The 22824-nt window shown below is 46.5% G+C and overlaps 1 protein-coding gene across 1 annotated transcript in view; it reads left to right on the forward strand.

Moving 5' to 3' along the window:
* The window catches only part of BCO1 (beta-carotene oxygenase 1), a 131500-nt gene that overhangs the window by 89011 nt on the left and 19665 nt on the right, over window positions 1–22824 (forward strand). Inside the window, 8 exon segments of the mRNA XM_025860387.2 lie at window positions 1169–1442; window positions 5510–5775; window positions 9666–9731; window positions 9734–9781; window positions 18572–18701; window positions 20298–20444; window positions 21094–21112; window positions 22022–22187. Coding sequence (XP_025716172.1) covers window positions 5712–5775; window positions 9666–9731; window positions 9734–9781; window positions 18572–18701; window positions 20298–20444; window positions 21094–21112; window positions 22022–22187 — 640 coding nt within the window. The 5' untranslated portion in view covers window positions 1169–1442; window positions 5510–5711.

The following is a 22824-nucleotide window of genomic DNA, read 5'->3' on the forward strand; positions in this document are numbered from 1 at the left end:
TCTGTAGTATGAAGCCCAAATTCTTACATCCCTGCACTGTCCAATCCCTAAACCACTTTCCACCCCCATCTCAGTGATCGTGGAGGCGAACAGTGATTGCAAGTATGGCCTCTGGAGTCGAGCTGCTTGGGTTCGAAGCCCAGCTCCAGGGTGCTGGCAAGTTACTTAACTCCTCCGTGTGTCACTTTCATTATCTATAAAATGGGGTTGAATACCTCCTTAGGGTTCCTGTGAGGAGGACATGCATTCTTATGTGCCAAAGGCTTAGAAGAATGCCGGGCCCACAGGAAGCTCTCAATAATGGCCCCTGTAAATATCATCGTTTCTCTCTGTCCCTGGCAGAGAGGCTTGTCCTCGCTCTCCCCACCAGAGCTGTCCAGCTCCGTGCCATCATTCACACCGGTCCTCCTCTTTGCCTATCCAAACACTTCCCACTCTCAAGGGCTCAGCTGTGCACCTCCTCCTCCAGGAAGCTCTCTGTCCCAACCTTCCCTAACCTAAGCAAACTTTCCTCCCTCGGAACTCCCACAACACTTCCTATCTCTGCCTTTTCTAGAGCCACTGTAATAGACAACTAGTTATTACTTACCGTGTACATGTCCTCACAGCCAGACTAGAGCAAACTTAAAATCCTAGACTAGGTCATGGGTGTCTCTTTTCCTTTCAGGGACAGGCCAGAGATGTATGCATTGTAACTGGTCAAAAAATTAATATTTCTGATTATCATGTTGGCTGACCTTTCCAATTTTTCTCTCTTGCCCAAGAAAAGGAAAGGAACACGCTACAAGCTCCCACTTTATTCTAAGCCCCACCATGGGCATGATCAGAGTTTTTATAGTTTAATTTAAACTTTACAGCCACCTGGTAGGACAGGTATTATAATTCCTCTTTTCAAGATCAGAAGATCAGGCAGCGGAGGGTCTGAGATTTAAGCAAGCAGCATAGGCGCTCAGCTAGTAAGCAGAAGAGCTGTGGCTCCAATGCACATGGGTCCATTGGCGTTGCCAGGGCCAAAGATGGCCCAACAAGAGGCCACACCACCCAGACACCATGTTCACACCCTTGCTTAGTCTCCTTCCCCACTGCATGTGGGCTGGTTCTGGGATTTGTGCTAACCAGTAGAAGGCAGTGAATTGAAACTATGCCAGTCCTGGGTTCACCCTTACAGGAGGCTGGCAGCTTCTGCTTCCTCTCTCTTGAAATACTTTTGGGAGGCTTTTGCCGCCCTCGAAGGAGTACAGCTATCCTGCCAGAGAGATCCCATGGAGAGGGTCAAGGACAGGCCCTGAGACCACATGGAGAGAGAGAGAAGCCCAGACCCAGCCCTCCCAGCATGCCAGTCAACTGCCAGCTGACTTGCAACCACATAAGGAACCCCGCGTGATGAAAGCAGAAACACTCCCAGCAGAGCCTAATCAGCCCACAGAACTGAGCCCCGAGAGGTAAGAACAATGACAGTTGCTTTAAGCTGCTAAGTTTCGGAGTGGTTTGTTTCACGGTAGTGAATGACCAAACCTCTTGTTTAAGATGAGCTACTTCCCTTCATGTTCCCGTTGCCTTGCTCTCTTATGCACTGGCCAGTTTTCAGTCCACTTGAAGGCAGCAGATGCATTTTAAAAACTGTCTTTGGAACACCCACCTTTGCTCTCCTATCTACCTCTGTTCCTCAACCAAAGACTTCAACATGTGGTAAGCGTTACTGTGTAGTGGGGAGGAATATGCACTGACAAGCTGTAGACCTGAATCAAGTTCCTTCCCATCTCTGAGGCTGTAAAAATAAGGTTGCTTATGACTCCCTTGCAGGACTGTGTAGGAATTAAATAACATGGTGCTCATCAGACAGCTAGCATGGTACTTGGCACGTGTCAAGCATCCAGTGAATGGCATTCGTGAGAGGCTGGAGAACAGGCCAGGAGACAGTTCCTACTGGTGACAAGGCTCTCGTCCCACCCTTCCCTTATTAACAAAGACCTAGAAAGCAGGGGTCAGGCTTTCAAGGGGCCAGAGCAATGCCAGAGCTTCTTGAGAAGGAGCAGCTGCTGCTTGTTATCTCTGTTTACGAAGAGGGAAGATAAACGTTCAACATGAAGGCTGTCCCGTGAACCACTGCAGGAACCCTAACCCCTTTGGGAAATGTGTGTCCTTGGGGATATGAAGACACTGCCTCCCAACAAAAAGAACATAATGGGAGCGAAGAAGGCAGAACTGAGTCTCATTAACCACCTCTATAACTCCAAAGCTTGGCAACTAGTCAGTGTGCGTTGAAAGAAGGCACAGAATTATTTTTCTGCTTAGTTCACTGCTGTATTTCCAGCACATAGTAGGTGCTTAATAAATATATGTTGAATGAATAAATGAATGTGGGGGTGAATGAATGCTGCACTGCCTGTAGCCAACACTGCAGGTTGCCTCTTGCAAGCCATTCCCTCCTTGTTCCTTGCCAATGGATTCCCAGTGTGAGTCTGGAGGCAACATGCTGCCCAAGAAGACTCCTGATGGGTTTAAGAAAGTCAGGGCACAGCTACTCCTCCTTGCCAGGAATTGGTCTGAGGGGGGGTCATGGGACACCATTTAACCAATGAGAGTAAGAGAAAAATCTGCTCAGGGGATTCTGGGAAAGGTTTTCCTTGGCATAAAGAGAGGGAGCTATAAGAAGGAAATGCCTCCTTCCCCCCCCCCACTATGTGTCTCTGCTTTAGCACGTTATTATGGAAGGACATGATTCCTGGGTTGAAGGCAATCACTCATAAGCAAAACTGAGCAAGCCCAAGGATGAGAAGCCATCCCCCTGAGGATGGCATTGTGGTGGCTGGTGAGATGGTCCGGATGAGCTTCTGGGCCACCCAGGATCCCCAGATGACTTGCTGTCTGAGACAAAGTCACATCCTCAGGGTTTCTGCAGATACTCTGTTACTTCCAGCCAAAGCATCTTCCCTTAACTCTTTGAACCTTCATGATATCATTATGGGCTGAACTGTGTCTTCCTCTTCCCCACCCTAAGATTCACATTTTGGAGCACCTTGGAATGTAACTGTGTTTGGAGATAGAGTCTTTAAAGAGGTGATTAAATTAAAATGAGTCCATTAGGGTGGGCCCTAATCCACCCTGACTGGTGTCCTTATAAAAAGAGGAAATTTGGACACACAGCCAGGGATGCATATGCCCAGAGGAATGACCATGTAAGGACATGGTGAGAAAGATGGCCATCTACACCAGGGAGAGAGGCCTCAGAAAAAGCCAGCCCTGCCAACACTTTGATTTTGGGCTTCCAGCCTCCAGAAGTGTAAGAAAGCAAACTTGTGCTATTTAAGCCACCAAGTGGTACTTTGTTATGGTAGCCCTAGAACACTAATACAGATAGCCATGGTTATGATCAATTTATTATCCCCATTATCAAAAATCCTAACCTCAACATATAATTGTCCCTGGGGTACGGTTGGGGCCTGAATAAAGAAAGCTGGCCTTGGTTTCTCAGTTTTATATAACAGGGCAATGATGTCAACCCAAGACTGGCCCTCTTACATCCTCCACCCATCGACACATCTACCCATTACTTCATTCCACAAAAATCTAGCCAACATCCATCATGCATCGGCACTGAGTAGAATTGTCACGGAGTGTATACTTTGGAGTCAGGCTGCCCAGCTTGGCTTCCTAATTGTCTCCTAGTCGCTGTGTGACCTAAGGCAAGTTGGTTATCTTTCCTGACTTTTTACATCTCTAGAATGATGCTAAGAATACTCATCTCATAGGATTATATAAAGTCAGAGCAAGCTAGTGCACGTAGAATACTTTGCAAAGCACTTGACTCAGAGAAGGTGCTTGATATGGATGGGGGCCATTGCTTTGCTGGATATACAAAATGCACAAGAAAGACACGGTCATGTTTTCACTTCTGTAATTTCAATATTGTCCTCCCCACAAACCATGTGGCCCAGGTATTGCCACCCTCTCTCGCAGAGTAAAGTGAGGTTCAGAGGGGTTGTCACAACAGTCACACTTTTTAAATCGCAGCCCGGAAATGCCAGTAGATCTTCTGACTTCTAAGCCTGTAGCTCTTTTTTTTTTTTCCCTGCACCAGAGCTGCTGCCTCTGGTGGTGCAATTTTTTTCCTGAGCCCATAGTTTATGCCAGACATTCTCATTTAACCCCCACAAAGACACACCTTTCACAACCTAGGAATAATAACCCTGACATGGATACACATGTTTAGACCAGACAGAAGAATAAACTGGCAAGTTACAGGACTGAATGGAAAATGTGGGTTAAAGGGAATGCCTTCTGAGCAAATGGGGAAGAAAAGGCAATAATAGTTGGTAGTGTTTGGGCCCAGGTGCTTTTGCTAGACCCTTGATTTACAATACTTTGGGACTTTGATATCATTACACCCCCATTTTACGGTTAAGGAAATGGAAGCTTAGAGAGGATAAGGCAGACGCATAGAAAAGGGAAGAATCTGAATCTAGTATCAACCCAAACACGCAGCATCTTCCCCTGGACCAGGGCTCCTCAACAGCTACCAAGAATCAGAATCACCCAAGACATGTTTAAGACCACCCAGGGCTGGGCTCCCCCTTGAGAGATCCTGCATCAGTGGGTGTGTAGTGAGGCTCAGCGCCGGACCCTGAGCGCATGCAGCCAGGTGATCGGAGTGTGTAGCCAGGGGTGGGCGTGCAGCCAGACCAGGCGGCTGTCCCGACTGGGCCCCTGGATCCAGGAATGCGGTCTCAGCCCAGACCTGACAAGAACTGTACTCAGCAGCTACGTAAAGACCAGCACCACACCCTGTCTTCCTCTGCCCAGAGAGGAAACAGCTGCTGCTTTCTTTAAGCAAGAGGAGTAGAGAAGAGTCCACTAACTCATCAACATTCAAAGCCACTTGAATATGGATTTTAGGCAATGGCATCACACCAAGAGGCACAAATACAGGGGACTCTGAAATCACAAATAGGCATCCTTTCTAGTTCCTGTTAGATCAGGAAGTCGAACTGACATTTGTTTTTTTGTTTTGTTACAATTCCTCATTGTTCTCAAGTAGAGTTTTTGGTTCCCTATATTTATGGTTTAAATGGGTAAACATTTTATGTTTACTTCTCTAAAAAAGAGATATAATAAATTAAGTTGCTCTTTGAATACAATTTTTTAAGGAGGGGGAGGTTCAGGGACCTTTATTCAAAACAAAACAAAAACGCTCCCTCTGCTGAAGAAGTTCCCACCGTGTGCAGAGGGAATTCTAGCGATTGACGCACTCTTGGCTCCCCTAATCCCAGGTCCTGATAGTTTCTCTTCTTGTTCGGATCATAAATCCTCTCCACCTCCTGGGCTGGATTATTTCAGGCTGCATACCTACGCAGAATGCACCCACTGAATTATCCCGCCAATTTAAACCCAGCAGAAGACTAGCTTTCCTTGCTTAAGCCAGAGTGGAACTGGAAAGGGATTTGGGGATACAATAAGAGGGTTAAAGATTAGACAGGACTCAGGCTGCGGAATTGACCTTTGACCACAGATAAATAACGCCAGCGCAGCTTCCCCCTGGCGTGTGAATAGATACCAGGCTCTCAGGGCATCCGTAGGGAAGGAGATGTAAGAGAAGGGAGCTGCAGGAGAGCGGAAAGGAAAGAAAAGGAGGAGCCGAAGAGCAAGCAGTTGCCTTGAACAGAGCAGAGTGTCTGTGTGTCAGAGTGTCAACATCACTCCCGCTCAGCGCCATGGATATCATATTTGGCAGAAATAAGAAGGAGCAGCTGGAACCTGTGAGGGCCAAAGTGACAGGTGAGCGTTTCGTAAAGACGGCGGGCTCTTCTTATGTGTTTAGACATACACTTTTTTTCTGTTGATGAAAGTAATATTTATTGTAAATTATTTTTGGAAAATCTGGAAAACAGTATATAGTGGGGAATGATCCACAATCCAGACGTATTCTCTGTGAAAATCTAGGTGTGCTTTTTATGCACCGAAACTGTTTCCAGGGAGAGAGAGAGTCATTCTCACTACTTCAGGGGAAGAGCCTGGGGAGACTATGACTGGCACGGATACAATGGAATTATTCGGCAAAATGTGGCCCATTCCAAGCAGGTGGTACCTTTGTGCAAATATGTGCAACCTAAGTTAGTTGCAAAATGGCATGAGACATGCACGTGGGCTCCCACTTTTGCGTGTGCAAGCTGGAGGGCATGCAGAGCATGTCTTGATTTCCTCGCAGGAGCCCACGGTGTGATCTGGGCCCTCGAGTACCTGCAGAGCCATAAGTCCAACAGACCCAGAGTGGGACCCTCCAAGGGAGAATTCCTTTATCGGGCTTTGTGTCTCGTTTTCTTCATCTGTTATTTCTCTGGCTCTCCCTTTCTGTGCTGTCCCTGAGAAGGGCGAGTGAGCTGGCTCAGGCACATAGGTGGTTTCATCTTCAGATACTCGGATCTGGAGGTTTTTCCCGAGTGAGCATTTCTCTGTGAGGAAAGTCAGATTGGAGCTTTTCAACCAAGGAGTTGCCTTGGAAGGCTTTTCAAAGAGTAGCTTTTATGTTTGTTTTTCTCTAATTACGAAGGTAACATAGGATCTATATGTGTGTGTGTTTTATGTATACGTACATATATAAAAACTTGGAAGTGCTAATGGGAACACAGAGAGGGAAATCAGCTGTATTTTCATCTCAAGCACTCCTAATATTGGAGTATTTTAAGTTTTTAAAAGATAGAGATTGTATAGACTACAAATATTTTTTTCAAAAACAAATGTATATTTACTATTAATTTTTTATTTTATTTTTTTTAAGATTTTATTTATTTATTTGACAGAGACATAGTGAGAGAGGGAACACAAGCAGGGGGAGTGGGAGAGGGAGAAGCAGGCTTCCCGCAGAGCAGGGAGCCCGACACGCGGTTCGACGCAGGGCTCGACGCGGGGCTCGATCCCAGGACCCCGGGATCATGACCTGAGCCGAAGGCAGACGCTTAACGACTGAGCCACCCAGGCGCCCCTAATTTTTTATTTTAAAAAAGAGAGCCCCCAATAGCTATCTTTTTATGTTCGGGGGTGCCATGAACATGTTGCCCATAAGCCTTATGTTTAATGACTGCATGGAAATCCTTGGAAATTTTAGAAAGCCGGAATCCTAGAACCTACAGATCTGAGTGGACCCCTGGATCCAGATCAGCTGTTCTCCCCACCTCTACCCTACACCTGCAGCCTCCCCATCACCTGGGCGCTTGTTAGAATCACAAATTCCTGGGCCCACTCCAGACCCATGGAATCAGATATGCTGGGGTTGGAGCCCAGCAATCTGTGTTTCTACAAGCCCTCTGGTGGCTTCCAAGTGTGAGAACCACTGCTGTAAATCATGCCTCCCTCCTTGAGGGAAGCCAAGGGCTGGAGAGGGGCTGCAACTTGCCCAAGGCCAGGGCGGCCAGTGAAGGACAGGCTCCCAACCCTCACTCCAGGCCTCCAGTCCTGGGTCAAGTCTAATCATTGGCTAACTGCTAACTGAAGATTGTGCCTATGTGGCCATGTCTGCCCACAGAGGCCATGTCCAGGCTTCATGTCGGGATGTGCATTGTTAGCTCTGAGACCTCCTTGGCCAGTTACTTAAGCATTTCCTGCCTCAGTTCCCTCTTATGTCAAACGGTCCGCGTGTACCTACCACATGGGGTTGCTGCCATGACTATATGATTTAATGCCACCTGCCCCCCAGTGCCTGGCACATGGTGCTCAATATGTGTCCTTCTGTCTAGAGCTTTGACTGTGCTCAGATTCATCTCTCTCTGCTCTGCCTCACCTGCTCCTTCTCTTGCATCTGGGTCTCTGTGAATAGCCCCACTGCTCACTTAGCTGCCCAAGGCAGGAGACTTGGTGGCACTTTGGGGTGCTCCCTCCCCTCTCCCCCTACGGCTCAGACTCCAGGTCCTGTCCATTCCACGTCCTCCAACTCTCTGTCTGTTGTTTCTCTCTTCCTTTCTCTGGTCGTCCCACCTCTTCTTGGCTCCTCCTCCCACCACACTCTACACCACAGAGACAACTTTTAAAACCCCAAATCTGAGCACATTCCATTCATATGAGCTGTCCAGAAGAGGCAGATGAGTGGTTGTCAGGAGGACAGGACTTTGTTTTGGGGTGATGGAATGTTCTGGAACTAGACGATGATGATTGCATAACATTGTGACTATATTAAAAACCCCTGAATTGTACACCTTAAAATGGTGGATTTTTTGTTGTTGTTGTTGTTATGTGAATTTTATCTCAAGAAAAAAATTGCACACGCACGAAAATCAGATCCTCTCATTCCCTCTTTTAACTGGCCAAGCTGTCCCATTCTTCTGAGTGTCTAGTAAAAGCCCTTGGTGTGGTCTCATTGACCTTTATCACATGGTCCCTGCTTAGCTCTCCAGCCTCAATACTTGGGCTTCCTCGCTTGAAAATTGCAGACCAGTCTTGCTATACAACTGGCACATCTCCTGGTCTTTGACCTGGTCTTTGATCTCTTCGTTCAGGTTCCCCCAGAGATAAGAATTCAGATGTAAGTATTTTAATTTGGGATGTGATCCCAAGAAACACTGGGAGGGAAACCAATAAAAGGGCATTGTCAAGCCACTGACCACTGTGAGCCCTCAGAGCTGAGCCCTCTGGGCATAGTGTAAAACATGCCTCATATTGTCCCAGCTGAGGGCAAAGAAGTGGTGTGACAAGTGATGCCCAACTCCCCATCCATCTTTGGGTGACAACCACTTCCAGGGGCATTAACTCCAAGGTGTTCCAGCTTGCCCAGTGTGTGGGCAGATCATCTCCCTCAGTGAAAACAAAGCCCTCAGGCAGAGAGCTGCAGGTAGTGGCAGAAAGCAGCCTTCAGGGAGAGGTCAGTGCCAAGAGGACAAGTGTGGGGCACCAACGGCGTCTGTTCCAGCACCCTACCTCCAGAGCTGTGCTGTTCAACAGAGATAGAATGATGCCACATGCATAGTTTTAAATTTCCTAATAGCCACACTGAAAAAGGAAAAAAAAAAGGTCAATTTTAACTGTATATTTTTAAGGCAACATATCCAAAATATTATACGTTCAACATGTAATCAATATTTTTTAAATTGCTATTGAGATATTTTACATTTTTTTTATATTTAGCCTTTGAAATTCAGTGTGTATTTTACACTTTACAGCACATCTCTGTTCAGACTGGCCAGGTTTCAAGTCCTCAGTGGCCACATGAGACCGGCGGCTACCATATTGGGCAGCACAGTTCTAGAATGTTCTTTCCCCACCTTTGGGAGGCCACTACCTACTCCCCTTCAAGACTCAGCCAGTGGCTCCTCCAGGAAGCAAGCCCAACCCTCCTGCTCTCACCCCACCTGGAGGTGAGGTTCTATTCTACACAGCCTCCTTGCTGAGCCTGTCACATTGCCTTCCTTCATTGTGGTGTGGTTTGGGTGTCTGTTCATCCATCTGCTCCGTGGGTGGTGAGCAACTTGAGGACAGGGATGACGTCAGTTCATCTCGGTATCCTCAGTGCTGGCACAATCCAGGCATATCCTACCCTTTCTGGAAACGACTGCTGAAGGAATGAGTGGGTGCAGTGAGTCGTGTTGGGACTGTGACCTCAATTCCTTTCCATGGCCACGTCTCATAGCTTTTTGGTTGGGATGTGAAAACTGGAAACAAAACATTCTTTCTCTTAACAGGCAGGATTCCCACATGGCTGCAGGGCACCCTGCTCTGCAACGGGCCTGGAATGCACACAGTGGGGGAGACTGGTTTGATGGCCTGGCCTTGCTCCACAGCTTCACAATTAGAGATGGTAAGAGTACTGTGTTGGTTTGCCATTGCTGCTGTAAAGACAACCACAAATTTAGTAGCTTAAAACAGCACTCATTTATTCTTACAGTTATGGAAGTCAGAAGTCAAAACTGGGCTAAAATCAAGGTGTTGGAGGCTCCAGGGAGATAGCCCATTTCCTTGCCTTTTCCAGCTTCTAGATGCTGCCTGCATTCCTTAGCTTGTGGCCCCAGCTGCACCTGCAAAGAGCAGCAGAGCATCTTGCACACCTGCTCTCTCCCTCACTCTCCCCACCTCCCTCATTTCCATAGTCAGTTCCTTCTCTGACCTTCCTGTCTGCCTCTTATAAGGACCTTTGTGATGGCATTGGGCCCACCCAGATAATCCAGGATCATCTCCCTTCTCAAAACCTTTAATATAATCATGCCTGCATTGCCCTATAAGGTAACAACTTCATAGGTTTCAGGGATTAGAACATGGACATCTTGGAGAGTCCATCATTCAGCCAACCACAAGCGCAAACCTCCCTGGAAAGGCGGCCAAGTTTCTCTTTCAGAGAGCCCAACCTGCAAAATGATATGCATTCTCGTTAAGATGGGTGAGAGCAGGAGGAGATTACTGGCTTTGGAGTCAGACATGCCTCAAATCAGAATAGGAAGAGAACAGAGCTGAAAGGAACAGAGCTGAGTAGATTGCTCACCAGGCAAGGGAGACCAGTCACTCAAGCAACAAGTTCAGTGGCTCTCCCAAAGGGGAGACTGAAATGGCTGAATAAGGCAGAATTCTGGGTTCAGGTGACTGGCTCACGAGGTGGATGGTAAACTCTTTGCTGTTGGCCATGAAGCTGCTGTATGTCACAACAGCACACTCTGAGTTCTTAAAGAGGTCTGGGATGGGTCACATGAGGCTTTAGCAGGCTCAGAGTCACATGCTGGGGAAGTTCGTGTCCTAATGCTTCAGCTTGGTGACATTTTTCTTTAACCCCTGCATTCCAGCATGACAAACAGATCACTTCACCTCCCTTGGCCTCTGTGTCCACCGCAGTAAAAAGAGCTTGATGATCTCCTCTGGAGAGCTGTCATGATCATTAGAAGGGCCAGGTATCTAGCAGGGGCCTGACACCTGGTAGGCGCAGAATAGATTGAAAACCACCATCACTGTCACTGGGTTTGGATCCTTCTTCATCCTAGCTAACATGCACCCAAGCTGTGTGACCTTGGCCAAGTTACTGACCCTTTCTCTCTCTCCCCATCTGTAAAATGGAGATATCAGGAATGTGGAATTTAAGGAATTTAAAGGCATTAATATGTGTAAGGAGCTTTGTATAATACCTGGCACAGAACACGTGCTCAATAACCATTAGTGTTATTTTTGCTTAATTACTATTTCATCTAAGCCAGTCAGCAATTATTTTTTTGGTGCCAGTGGCTTGCTCTAAGATTTCATGAATAGAGACCCCATGTGTGAAAACCATGAGCTCTGAGTTTGCAAAAACTTAACAGATTTTACTGAGACTCAGCTACAGAGTGGGTGGTTCCATATTTGCCGACAGCTCTCAGCCTTAACAGTCCCCTCCTCTCCTGATAGAAGTTACCAATGATTCCTAGGGAAATCAACGCTGTTCTGGATGACGTGCATGAAAGGTAAAAGTACACTGGCTTCCTTTCCAGAAGGCCCTGCTTTGCCATGCTGTCAGGTCCCTTGTGGTCCATTTCAGGTGCTCACATTAGCACTGCGTGGGAGGTGTGCTTTGTCCCCTCTTTGCAGACACAGAAATGGGAGCTTTAGAGAGGTTGAGTGACTTATCCGAGCAAGGTCACTGAGGTAGGGCTAGGATCTGACTTGTTTTGTCTAGGGTTCAAGTTTGCAACCATCCCTGCTCTCCTCCTCCCACCGCCACACATCCCCCTGAGAAATGGCAGGTAGCTTAAGTGAGCCCTCACAGCTTACTGAATGGTGGTTTCCACATCCTTCCATAGAGGCTCTGGGGACCAGAGAACCAGTAGGGGATGACCAATCCATGGCTGTCTTTCAGAAGCATGGCTGCCATCCACCAAAATCCTTGAGTGGGCTAAACTTTCTAAAAGTTTCTAGTAGATTTTTCAAACTAAAAATTCATTGTCAAAGGTAAGTACCTGTTTTATTGTCTTTTATGGGATGGTCAGTTAGGTGTGACCATGAAAGGAGACAGAGAGAGGCTTGGGAGCAAAGCCTTTTATACTCACAGGTCCTAGGAGGCACGGCATGTCACACCGGTCCACAGTGGATGGCAACAGGGTGGTCCAGAGGCAGAACACAGGAGCAGGGGAAGCACATAGGCCATGGCCTGTCCTGGGGTTTCTGAGGGAAAGACAAGATGGAGCAGAGTAAACAGCTTAGGATCAGCTGGTGTGAGTAGTGCTGGCAGGCTTTGGACTTCGGGGGTGGTCTCTGGTTGCCTGGCACCTGGCCCTGGGGTGATGAAGGCAGAGGAATATTGCTTCCTGGAGTGCGTGGACCAGAGAGAGGAGATCTGGCTCTGGATAGGTTAGTTTTCATCTCACAGATATGCTGGGCCCTTTGCTACCTCTAAAAATTGGCTAGTCCAGGGAAGGACAGTCTCCTCCAACCAAAACGGTTTTTTAAGATATCAAAACATAATATATAGGAAAATTAAAAAAAATATGCAATAGCATGAAAGACTTGATTCTATGCATAATCTGGAACTGGCTGGAAAATGGGAAGTACAGAGAGTCCACTCAATTACTCGTCCTCCCCCATCCTGCTCTTGAACCTGGCCTGTGTTGAAGGTACATGCCCTACTCTGCTTTGCAATGATCAGCTTGCCATTCTCCAGCCTAGGGTGGGAGGCCCCAGAACACAGGGTTTCTGTTCAAATTGTTGTGTCTTCATTACCTGGCACTGGGCCTGGCCCAGAGGGGCACTAGGAAACTCTTTATGGAGCCCAAATGGCATGAACGAGGTAAAGGTTGTTTTGGGAGAAGGAAGCAATACGTTCCCAGTCGATCTCTTCAACACTCACTACAGGGAGTGCTTGCTGGCCACTGGCTCAAGTGCTTTGTGCCCACCCACAACTCAGCCCTCACTACAGCTTCTGAGGAAGGTACCTCTTGATTTTACAGATGAGCCTGATGCCCAGAGAGGCTAAGTAACTTGCCCAAAGGCACACAGCTAGGAAGTGGTGGATGTCAGATATAAACCCAATGCTCTCTAAATCTAGAATCTCATGACCGAAGACTTACGCTGTTCTGCTCTGCTTCCCCCTCTTGCTGGCTACCCTCCCCCCTCATCTCTCCAGCCCAATCCTCTCGCGGCTGTCAGATTGCCAACATTAGTGCGGCACAGCCTGGCCTCATCTCTCCTCTACAACTCTCAATGGCTCCCCATTCTACTCCCCAAGAGTAGGAACATAAACCAAAAATGTTAAGTACTACTATACATGATTCAAGAGGACATGCACAGGGTGAGCAGGGTCCTCTGATTTACAGATAACACAAAGCCAATATTTCTCAAAAGGTGGTTTGTGTACCTCTTAACATCAGAATCCCCTAGGATTAAAGCTCTAAACCCTGAGACCCCACCCAGGGCTGAGTGAATCATAATCCTGAAGGGTACGGTCAGGGCATCGGTGTTTCTAACACATTTCCTAGATGGCCCTGAGCACACTGAGGTTTCAGAAAACCTCTGCAGTGAGCTGGTGCAGCCGCTCTGGAAAACACTATGGAGGTTCCTCAAAGAATTGAAAATAGAGCTACCCTACAACCCAGCACTTGCACAACTGGGTATTTACCCCAAAGATACAAATGTAGTGATCCAAAGGGGTATGTGCGCCCCAATGTTTATAGCAGTAATGTCCACAACAGCCAAACTGTGGAAAGAGCCTAGATATGCATCAACAGATGAATGGATAAAGAAGATGTGGTGTACACACACACACACACACACACACACACACACACACACACACAGGAATATCATGCAGCCATCAAAAAATGAAATCTTGCCATTTGCAATGACGTTGATTGAACTAGAGGGTATTATGCTAAGCGAGATAAGTCACTCAGAGAAAGACAATTATCATATGATCTCACTGATATGAGGAATTTGAGAAACAAGACAGGATCATAGGGGAAGAGAGGGAAAAATGAAACAAGATGAAACCAGAGAGGGAGACAAACCATAAGAGACTCTTAATCTCAGGAAACAAACTGAGGGTTGCTGGAGTGGGGGGGTGGGAGGGATGGGGTGGCTGGGTGATGGACATTGGGGAGGGTATGTGCTATGGTGGACGCTGTGAATTGTGTAAGACTGATGAATCACAGACCTGTACCCCTGAAACAAATAATACATTATGTGTTAATAAAAAAAAAAAAAGAAGACTTCTGCAGTGAACCTCCAGTCTCTCTGCCCTGTCCCACCCAAGACCAAGTTCATCAGCGCACTGTGGAGGTGGGGCTCAGGCTTCTGCCACTGTTTCAGAGCACCAGGTGATGAGTGTACAGCCAGCATGGAAAACCTGAATCAGTGCCAAACCAGTAAGAAAAGACTGGAATAAGAAAGCAGAAAGATAGAAAAATGGTCTGTGGCCTTCAGCAGAAACCAGTGAAAGTTAATGTTTTAAAAACCTAAGATTTAACTAAAGGAGCGGAGCGGAGGAGAAGCCGGACAAAGGGTATATAGGAGTGCTCTTTTTTGTAAGTCTAAAATAATTTGTGTGTGGTTTTTTTTTTTAAAGTAGGCTTCACGCCCAGCACAGGGCTTGAACTCATCACCCTGAGATCAAGACCTGAGCTGAGTTCAAGTGTCAGACACTTAACCAAATGAGCCACCGAGGCGCCCTTAAAATTATTTCAAAATTAAAAATTTTTATAAAGCAGGCATAGAGATGAATAAACTCAAGTCTCCCTCAACAGTACATTTCGATAATTTTTTATTTAGAGGCAAGGTCATTGTCCCACGAGGATTTCAACATGTGAATTCCAAGAGCCAGCATCACCAAGGTTTAGAGACAAAAAGAGCTCTCCAGAATTTAGCCTTTTCTGGAGCTTTTTCAATTATTATAGCTTTAAACTAGCCTTTTGGAAGTTTGCTTAAAATGGAGGTAGATTATATATATATATATATATATATATAATCTCTCAGTCCCCCCAGAATATCAAACTTGACCCAATTCTAGAAGATTCCAGGCAGGAGCACATCTGTTTACTTGTGTCCCTTTAGAAGGAATGTGGCTAATTGGGGCTCACCAGGGAGCAGGGTTCTGGGGAATGTGTGGTGGCCTTCTTTAATCTCAGCCTCAGAGTTGAGTGTCAGCCTTGAGTAATTCCAGAGACATGTTTTCCTGTGGCCCCTGAGCCCTCCATGCGTGCTCTGAGGCTGGTTGTTTATAGGAAATGGGCCTCCTGCTGACAGCTAGCCTGGGATGGGTGTTTACATTTCAAGTGAACTTAATCCAGCATTTTAGGGAAAGCACCTTAGCCAGTGCTTTTAGGTGGTGACCCTCAGAGAGTGACCAGCGAAGCACAGGCTGAGTCAGGGGGAGACCATGGTGGCCGTGAAGTAGGGTCTATGTAGCATGTGACCAAAGACCAGTGTGTGTGGCCACACCAACCCCCAGCTGAGTCTTCCTGCCTCCAGGATTTTGTTGGACCATTCCAAATTTCCACAGTCATTACTTGGCAAGTGCATGCCATGTGCCAATGGGCCTAACTCCTTATATCATCCCATCTCATTTAAAACTCCCAATCCTATCTGGGGAGGGCTGCGTGATCCCTAATTTCCAGTTGAGAAAACTGAGGTTCAATGAGATAAAGAGACTCACCCAGGGTCACATGGCTGGAATTAGGACTAACCCTGGAACCAAAGCCTGCCCACTCTACCCACTGCATCTCAATAGCATATGTCGCTTTTATTGAGCACCTAATATGTGCTGAATGCTTTACAGGCCTTAAGCATCACAGCAACTCCATAAGAAACATATCATGATCTTCACATCAGAGCAGAGAGGTCAAGTCTTGACTCTGACACAAGGTCAAGTGCATGGTCAGTAGATGACAGAGTAGGATTCATAGCCACTTGGAGACCTGAATCCCCTCAGGGGTAGAGATGTGCCTATGCTGGTCACCCCCACTTCCTGGCCCACCAAGGTGATTAATAGATACTGGTTGAATACACAAACCCAGGGCTGGATTAACCCGAAGTCATTCCTCCCTATTTCTTCCTGCAGCCCCAGAACAGAGCCTCCACTCCTGAAGTATCTCAGTGATACTTATTTTCACAGCAGCCACCTGTGAAAAGACGTTTGAGAAGAGGATAGATGGTGATCTGCCCCTGGGCACACACAGTTTACCTCCCAAAGCCTAGAGAAAGAACTAGAAGATCTTTCATGGTCTCTTCCAATTTTATGAAGACTAGCGTCACCATTATTGCTATTATTTCCATCTAGGTGCACAGGCTGGAGTCCTTACCACTGAAACGAACACTCACGTCCTTTGGAGATGGACATGAAAACGCAATCCCGAGGGCAAAACTAATAGAGACTTTTAGGGGTCAAAATAGTGGCTCGCGGGGCAGGGAGGGGAGAAGCTTGTGACTGGACAAGTTATGGGGGACCTCCAGGGGGTTCTCATGTTCTGTCTGTTAACTAGTTTGTAGTTCATATGGGTCGGTTCAGTTTGTGAAGCTTCAGCAAGCCATGCAGTTATGGTAGCCCTTTTCCAGAGGTGCATTTTTAATAACGAGGATCAGACAGAATGGTCAAACTCATGGTGGTGGCTGTGTCAGCTTTGAATCCAGCTTACCCCTCCCTAGCTGTGTGGCTTAAGGCAAGGTACTTAGCCTCTCTGTGCCTCAATTTTACTCACTGGAACTGGGCCTGCAAGGTCATGAGTGCCTAAGCCCCTTGTACTTCATTTGGTAAGAAATTTGAAACCCTCAAGTGCTTAAATTTTCTTATTTTGTTGATTAGCAAATGACATTAGGTTGATCCCCCCCCCCCTTAAGAACACATTTCTGGTTGATGTATTCTATACACTTCCAATGTTTTAGAATCAAACCAGAAAAAATACACATAAAGTGTCCACACAGTACTTAGCACACATGTGCACAATAAATGTCAGCTCTTAGCACTGTTTCCTTTCTTAGATATAAAAAGTCACCAGACAAGAATTTCTTGGGAAGGTGTTCTCTCCTAAGCCCATCATCATGACAGTGGATACATGATGGATATCTCTCTAATCAACTTGTTTTATGGGAATGAAATGTCAGTATGACCTGGGCTTTTTGCATATTATATTTGAACCAACATTGGAAACATATATTATATTACAGCAAAGAATGTATTCTATAGCAGGGAAAAATCAACATGTCACTTGCTAATTAACAGCAAAATTAAATAAAAATTTAAAAACCTAGAGGTTTCAAATTGTCCACCAAATGGTTTGAAGGTCTCATATATGCCAGTAGAGCCCCCACCCCTTAACCTCATCCCATAGGGCTGCTCCCAAGCCCCTGCCTCATGCTAAAACCCATGTTACTCAGCTCCTGCAGGAGGTGGGCTGCCTTTCCCACCTCCAGCCCTTCGCTTTCAGACTTTCAAGGAAGAGTGAATGGAAGTGCACTACTCTCTCTCCTACTTACCACTTCCCCAGTCTATGGAGGGCAAATAATTTTATTCATCTTCCAAGGGCTATTTCAAGTCCCACCTCCTCCAGGAAGCCTTTCCTGATCCATCCACTCCCAGATGGGCCTCCTCAGCTCTCTCCTCTCTTCTCCCCCACCCCTGTTCCCCTTTCTCTTCCAGAAGGAAACTGTGAATATATTACATTACTCTGCGAAGTAAAAGGGTCTTTGCAGATGTGATTAAGTTAAGGAACTTGAGGTGGGGAGATTATCCAGGTGGGCTCAGTGTAATTACAAGCGTCATCACAAGGGAAAGAGGGAGGTCAGAGTCAGAAAAGATGTGACAATAGCATCAGAGGTCAGAGTCATGTGACCATAAGCCAAGCAATGCAGGCAACTTCTAGAAGCTAGAAAAGCCAGAAATAGATTTCCCTGCTGACACCTTGCTTTCTAGGCCTGTAAGACCCATTCAGGCTACATCTTCCAACATGGTAAGATAACAAATTTGTGTCATTTTAAGCCACTAAGTTTGTGGTAATTTGTTACAACAGCCATAGGAACCTAATACAGGTCTAGAAACATATATACATTTTCAGGTTGGTCTTGATGAACTGGTCAAGAGTCCCTGCTTTTATGCAGTGAGTTAGATTTTCTCCAGTGTCTATGTGAATGAGACCTCCACACAGGTACTGACACTTTACCATATATGGAATCAGGTGCTAGGTCACCCTCTGGCTGTAGTAGGTATCAAATATTACTCCAGGGGCTGAAATGGTCAGTGGAAGGTTTCTAGGGCTAAACCAGGTCCTGAGGAAACCCAGGCCAAGTATGAGGCCTTCTGGACCAGTCCTCCAAATTCGGACCTTCCCTGGAGGGATACTAGCATGGTGGAAGAGATGGTCCATGCGCCAGATCAGCACCTCTTGGCAAGGTGAATGAACATGTCTGAGCCTCAGTCCCCTGCTATGTAAAATGGAGCTCATAGGGATACTTACCTTACCATATTGTTGTCTCAAGTGAGGAAATGTGTGTGAGAGCTCACTGCAAATGCTCCTTGTATCCAGCACACACTAAAGGACACCATCCTACTGAACTCACCTTTCCTTCTGTAATACCCCTACAATGACTGAAATTGACCGTAAAATTGACTGTAAAAGTGTCAGCCCGGATGATTCTGCATGTTCTCTTTTAGGTGAAGTCTATTACAGGAGCAAATACCTGAGAAGTGATACCTACAATGCCAACATCAAGGCCAACAGGATTGTGGTGTCAGAGTTTGGAACGATGGCCTATCTAGACCCCTGCAAAAACATGTTTTCCAAGTAACTGTCTGTTTTGAATCTGGTCATGCTTTTTGATATCCTTGGTGGTCAAAACAACAACCAGCGTCCTCTCCTCTGACAATCCTCTGTAGAGTACATGAAAACCTTCACCTGGCCAGGCTTTGCCTGTCTATGGCACACAGTTCTTGATCACTGATAGCAAGAGGCAAAGGGCATCTGACAGATTATTAGGTATTTTTCCATATGGCTGGTAGGAGAGCAATTTGGAATTATATCTCAAAAATTATAAACGCACGTTCTCTTCAGTCTAGAGAGAGGCTTGCTCGCGTCTGGAATGGCAAACGTACAATGTTATCCATGGCTGCATCATTTGTTATAATGAAGAACTGAACATAACCCAAATGCTCATCAACAGAAGGGTAGTTAAATAAATAAGAGTGAAGCTGTACAAGAAAATACCAGGCAGGAGCAAAAAATGTGGGGGGTGATGAGGATGCTCCCTATGTGCTGAATGGAAAGATTTCCCAGATACCTTGTTGAGTGGTGGGCACAGGGCGGAATAAGGTGTAGAAAGAGCATATGCTATGCTATGTTTTGTGTAAAAAAGCAAGAAATCTGGATTTATTTTTGCTTGTATGTGCGTAGAGAAAGTGGGAGGATCTGTGAGGTGGGGAAACTGGCAAATGAGAGAAAGAGACAGGGAAAGGTTTTTAGTTGGATATGTTTCAAATCATCTGGGCTGTGATGACTATGAATGTAGTACAGGCTTGATGATTAAACTGTTGGCCAGGGAATCAGACCCACTGTCAGTGTCTCCTTCCTGATACTCTTCGGATATAGACGAGTTAGGAAATGTGCTAGCAGTAGACTGGTCCAGAGATGGAAGATTGCTCCTGCTTTCCTGGAACTGACGTCATCTTTCCAGTTCCAGTATCCAGTGCTGGGGCTGGCACACAGCAAGCACTGAACTGGCATTTGCAGGCGGGGGAGGAGCCACGCAGGAAGTGGGGAGGGGATGGAGGGGGGAGGGAAGGAACGCAAAACCACCCCTTGTGGGGCGGCTTTGCTGCTTCACCATTCACCAGCAGGGGGAGCACTAACCAATATATGGATCCAGGATCTTCTGATCAAACTGATGAGTTTTTCTCTCATAATTTGTTTACTTTCCTTTAAAGAAAAAAAAAACTAATTTCCTGGACAAATTCAGAGTGTCCATTGTGGACTTTCATTTCTTCCAAAAGCAAGGATTAGCTGTTTTGCTAGCCTTAGGGGGCCATTATGGATGGATACATAAGATTTCTGTAGAAATTCTTAAAATACTTCAGAACAACCTACCAGCTCTTGGTGTCTCTGGTGTGGGAGACCTTTGGATTTTTCAGAGCCCAGGAGGGTTCAGTTGGTGGCCATCTTGTCCCAGATGACTCACTTCTTAGCTAATTCAACACAGTGGTATCTTTGGGCAACTTGATCTCCAAGTCCTCCAGATTCCTCAAGTGATCCTTTGGGACTTGGAACTTTTCCCCCTTGAATTGTAGAGCATTTTAAGTGGTAGGAAAACTAAAGCCATCTTGAGCAGAACTTTCCAGCTGGGTAGACACAGCCATTGATTTGCTCTTGATCTGCTTTCCTCCACAGAGCATTCACATACTTGTCCCATACCATCCCCGATTTCACAGACAACTGCCTGATTAACATCATGAAGTGTGGAGAAGACGTCTATGCGACCACAGAGACCAGTTACATCAGGAAAATCAACCCACAGACTCTGGAAACCCGGAGAAGGTACCAGTGAATCTACTACAACCTCAGCATCAGTTCCTGCTCATGAGAGAGAGACCGCCTGCGTTGGGCCATGTGGCCTGCAGGAACACACGGGGGCAGCCCCTCCTCTAATGCCATTGGATCCTGAGCTTCCCCAGCACAGCACTTAGCACTAGATTCCAAGCTCTCTTGGGGTGAGGTCTGTGTCATTTCATCTCCGTGTCTGTGTTTATTCTTAGGGCTACCGAAGCAAAGTACCACAAACTAGGTGGGTTAGAACAACAGAGATTTATTCTCTCACATTCTGGAGGCTGGAAATCTGAAATCGGGGTGTCCTCGGAGCCATGCTCTCTCTGAAGGCTCCAGGGGAAGATGCTGGCTTCCCTCTTCCAGCCTTTGGTGGCTGCCAGGAATCCTCAGTGTTCCTTGGCTTATAGATGCATCACTCCAATCTCTTCTAGAGATAAAAATCATTGGATTAGGGTGCACCTCCATCCAGAATTACCTCATTTTAACTTGATTACATCTACAAAGGCCCTGTTTCCAAATATACATACCAAGGGTTGGGGCTTCAACATATCATTTTGAAAGACACAATTCAACCCATAACATTGTCCACTAGTGGGAGCTTAATGGGAGTTTGAATGAATGACTGTACTGGATTGCCCAGACTGGAGCAGCCCTACCTGGTATTGACCTGAAGAGGGAGACCTTAGGCAGAGAGGAAGAGGACAAAAATAAATACCCAAGCAGATACCTTTCCTGGGCAGAATCAAACCAACATTTTCATGAAAATCAATAGACCCACTCATTTTTTCTCCAGCTGGCTATCCAAAGCCTCAATGTCTTCTCAATACGTTTTAACGGTCTGTTAAAGGGAATACTTTTCTTAGCTGTGAAATTATGTCCAGCAGCTTTTAAGCTGGGTGGCATAGGTCCAACTGATGTATGCTTTCCACAAAGCCTCAGAGAGGAAATATTAAGAGAGAATGAAGCCTTGCCTGACTTTTGGCCGGAGGTCATGCTCTTCTGGGGGAAGAGAGGAGGACAGTTGTTTCCTCAGGCACGCATTATTCTGTGGCTGTGCCCTGTTGGGGATGGGGGGGCCATTACTGGGCTTGTTAGTCAAGTTTCGCTTTGACCAAGCGTTTTTGTAACTCTCTGTTCCCAGAATAATCCTGTGAGAGAGCCCTGGAGATTTATGCCTCTGTGGCATGCAAAAGGGGAGAATTTAAATGATGTAACCAGAAAGACACAAAGCAGCGGTTAAGATTAGTGCTAAGGCTGCCTCTCTGTGCAGGTCATTGGTCTGTGTCGAGGAATCCTGCTGCCATGCTGAGGACACCCTCAGGGCCAGGGGGCAGGGTTGCAACAACTGTCACAGAAAAGACACACAGCTCACCGACTCCCCTGCAACCTCTGTGCTGTAGGAGGCCACCCATGAGGTGCTATCAGGTCACACGGGTAAACATTCTCTTTAAAGGTGAAGTCTGCCTTATTTTCACATCAGGAGATAGGCAAAAGGAGCCCTCATCTCTCTCAACCTAGAAGTAGGTGCTTTTCATCAAGTTTCACCCTCCCCCCATTTGTAAAAGCAGGTGGCTATCATTTTGCAGGTTGATTATGGCAAATACGTGCCTGTAAATCTGGCAACAGCACATCCTCATTATGATGCAGCCGGAAATGTTCTTAATATGGGCACATCCATCATGGACAAGGGGAAGACGAAATATGTGATCTTTAAGATCCCTGCCACTGTACCAGGTAGGTCATTCTGGGGGTATCTTGAAGGACAGATGCCAAGGGTGGCTACCTCTAAAGAGTTCTGATTTTTACTGATGACATAAGACTCAATCTGACACTTTCCCTCATGGGTGATTCAGATGACCATGAACACACTTTTCTCCTTCAGGGGAAAAGAGATGTTGCCAGGCTTCCTTTTGAAAGAACGAATTCCTTTACTATTCTAACCTGCTTTTCTTTAGGCTCCAGTTCATTGATTCATTAATTTAACCATTATTCATCCACCATTTAACTATCCATCCGTCTGTCCAACCATCCATCATCCATCCATCTACCTATCCATCCGTCATCCATCCAACCACCTGTCTGTCCATCCCTCCGCCCATCAAACATCATTCCTTCCATCCATTTTTTTTTCAGTTTTCTAACATAACTTTGTATGCCAAAGCTGTACTGCCCACTTTCAACCCAGCCCCTGAAGCCAGGTTCCTAGTATTGTTATGGGAGCTCAGCCCTGCTTCAGACCTTCAACCTTTCAGCCTCCCCCCCCCCCCCCCCCCCCCCCCCCCCCCATTCTCTGGGCCTTCTGGACCTTCTCCATTTAAGGCCAGGAACCTGGAGCAAAGCCCAGGCTAGTTGTGATTTCATGTTCCTGAGG

This window comes from Callorhinus ursinus, unplaced genomic scaffold (assembly GCF_003265705.2).
Source record: "Callorhinus ursinus isolate GAN/ISIS: 27379988/994484 unplaced genomic scaffold, GSC_fseal_2.0 scaffold46, whole genome shotgun sequence".
Classification (NCBI taxonomy): domain Eukaryota; kingdom Metazoa; phylum Chordata; class Mammalia; order Carnivora; family Otariidae; genus Callorhinus; species Callorhinus ursinus.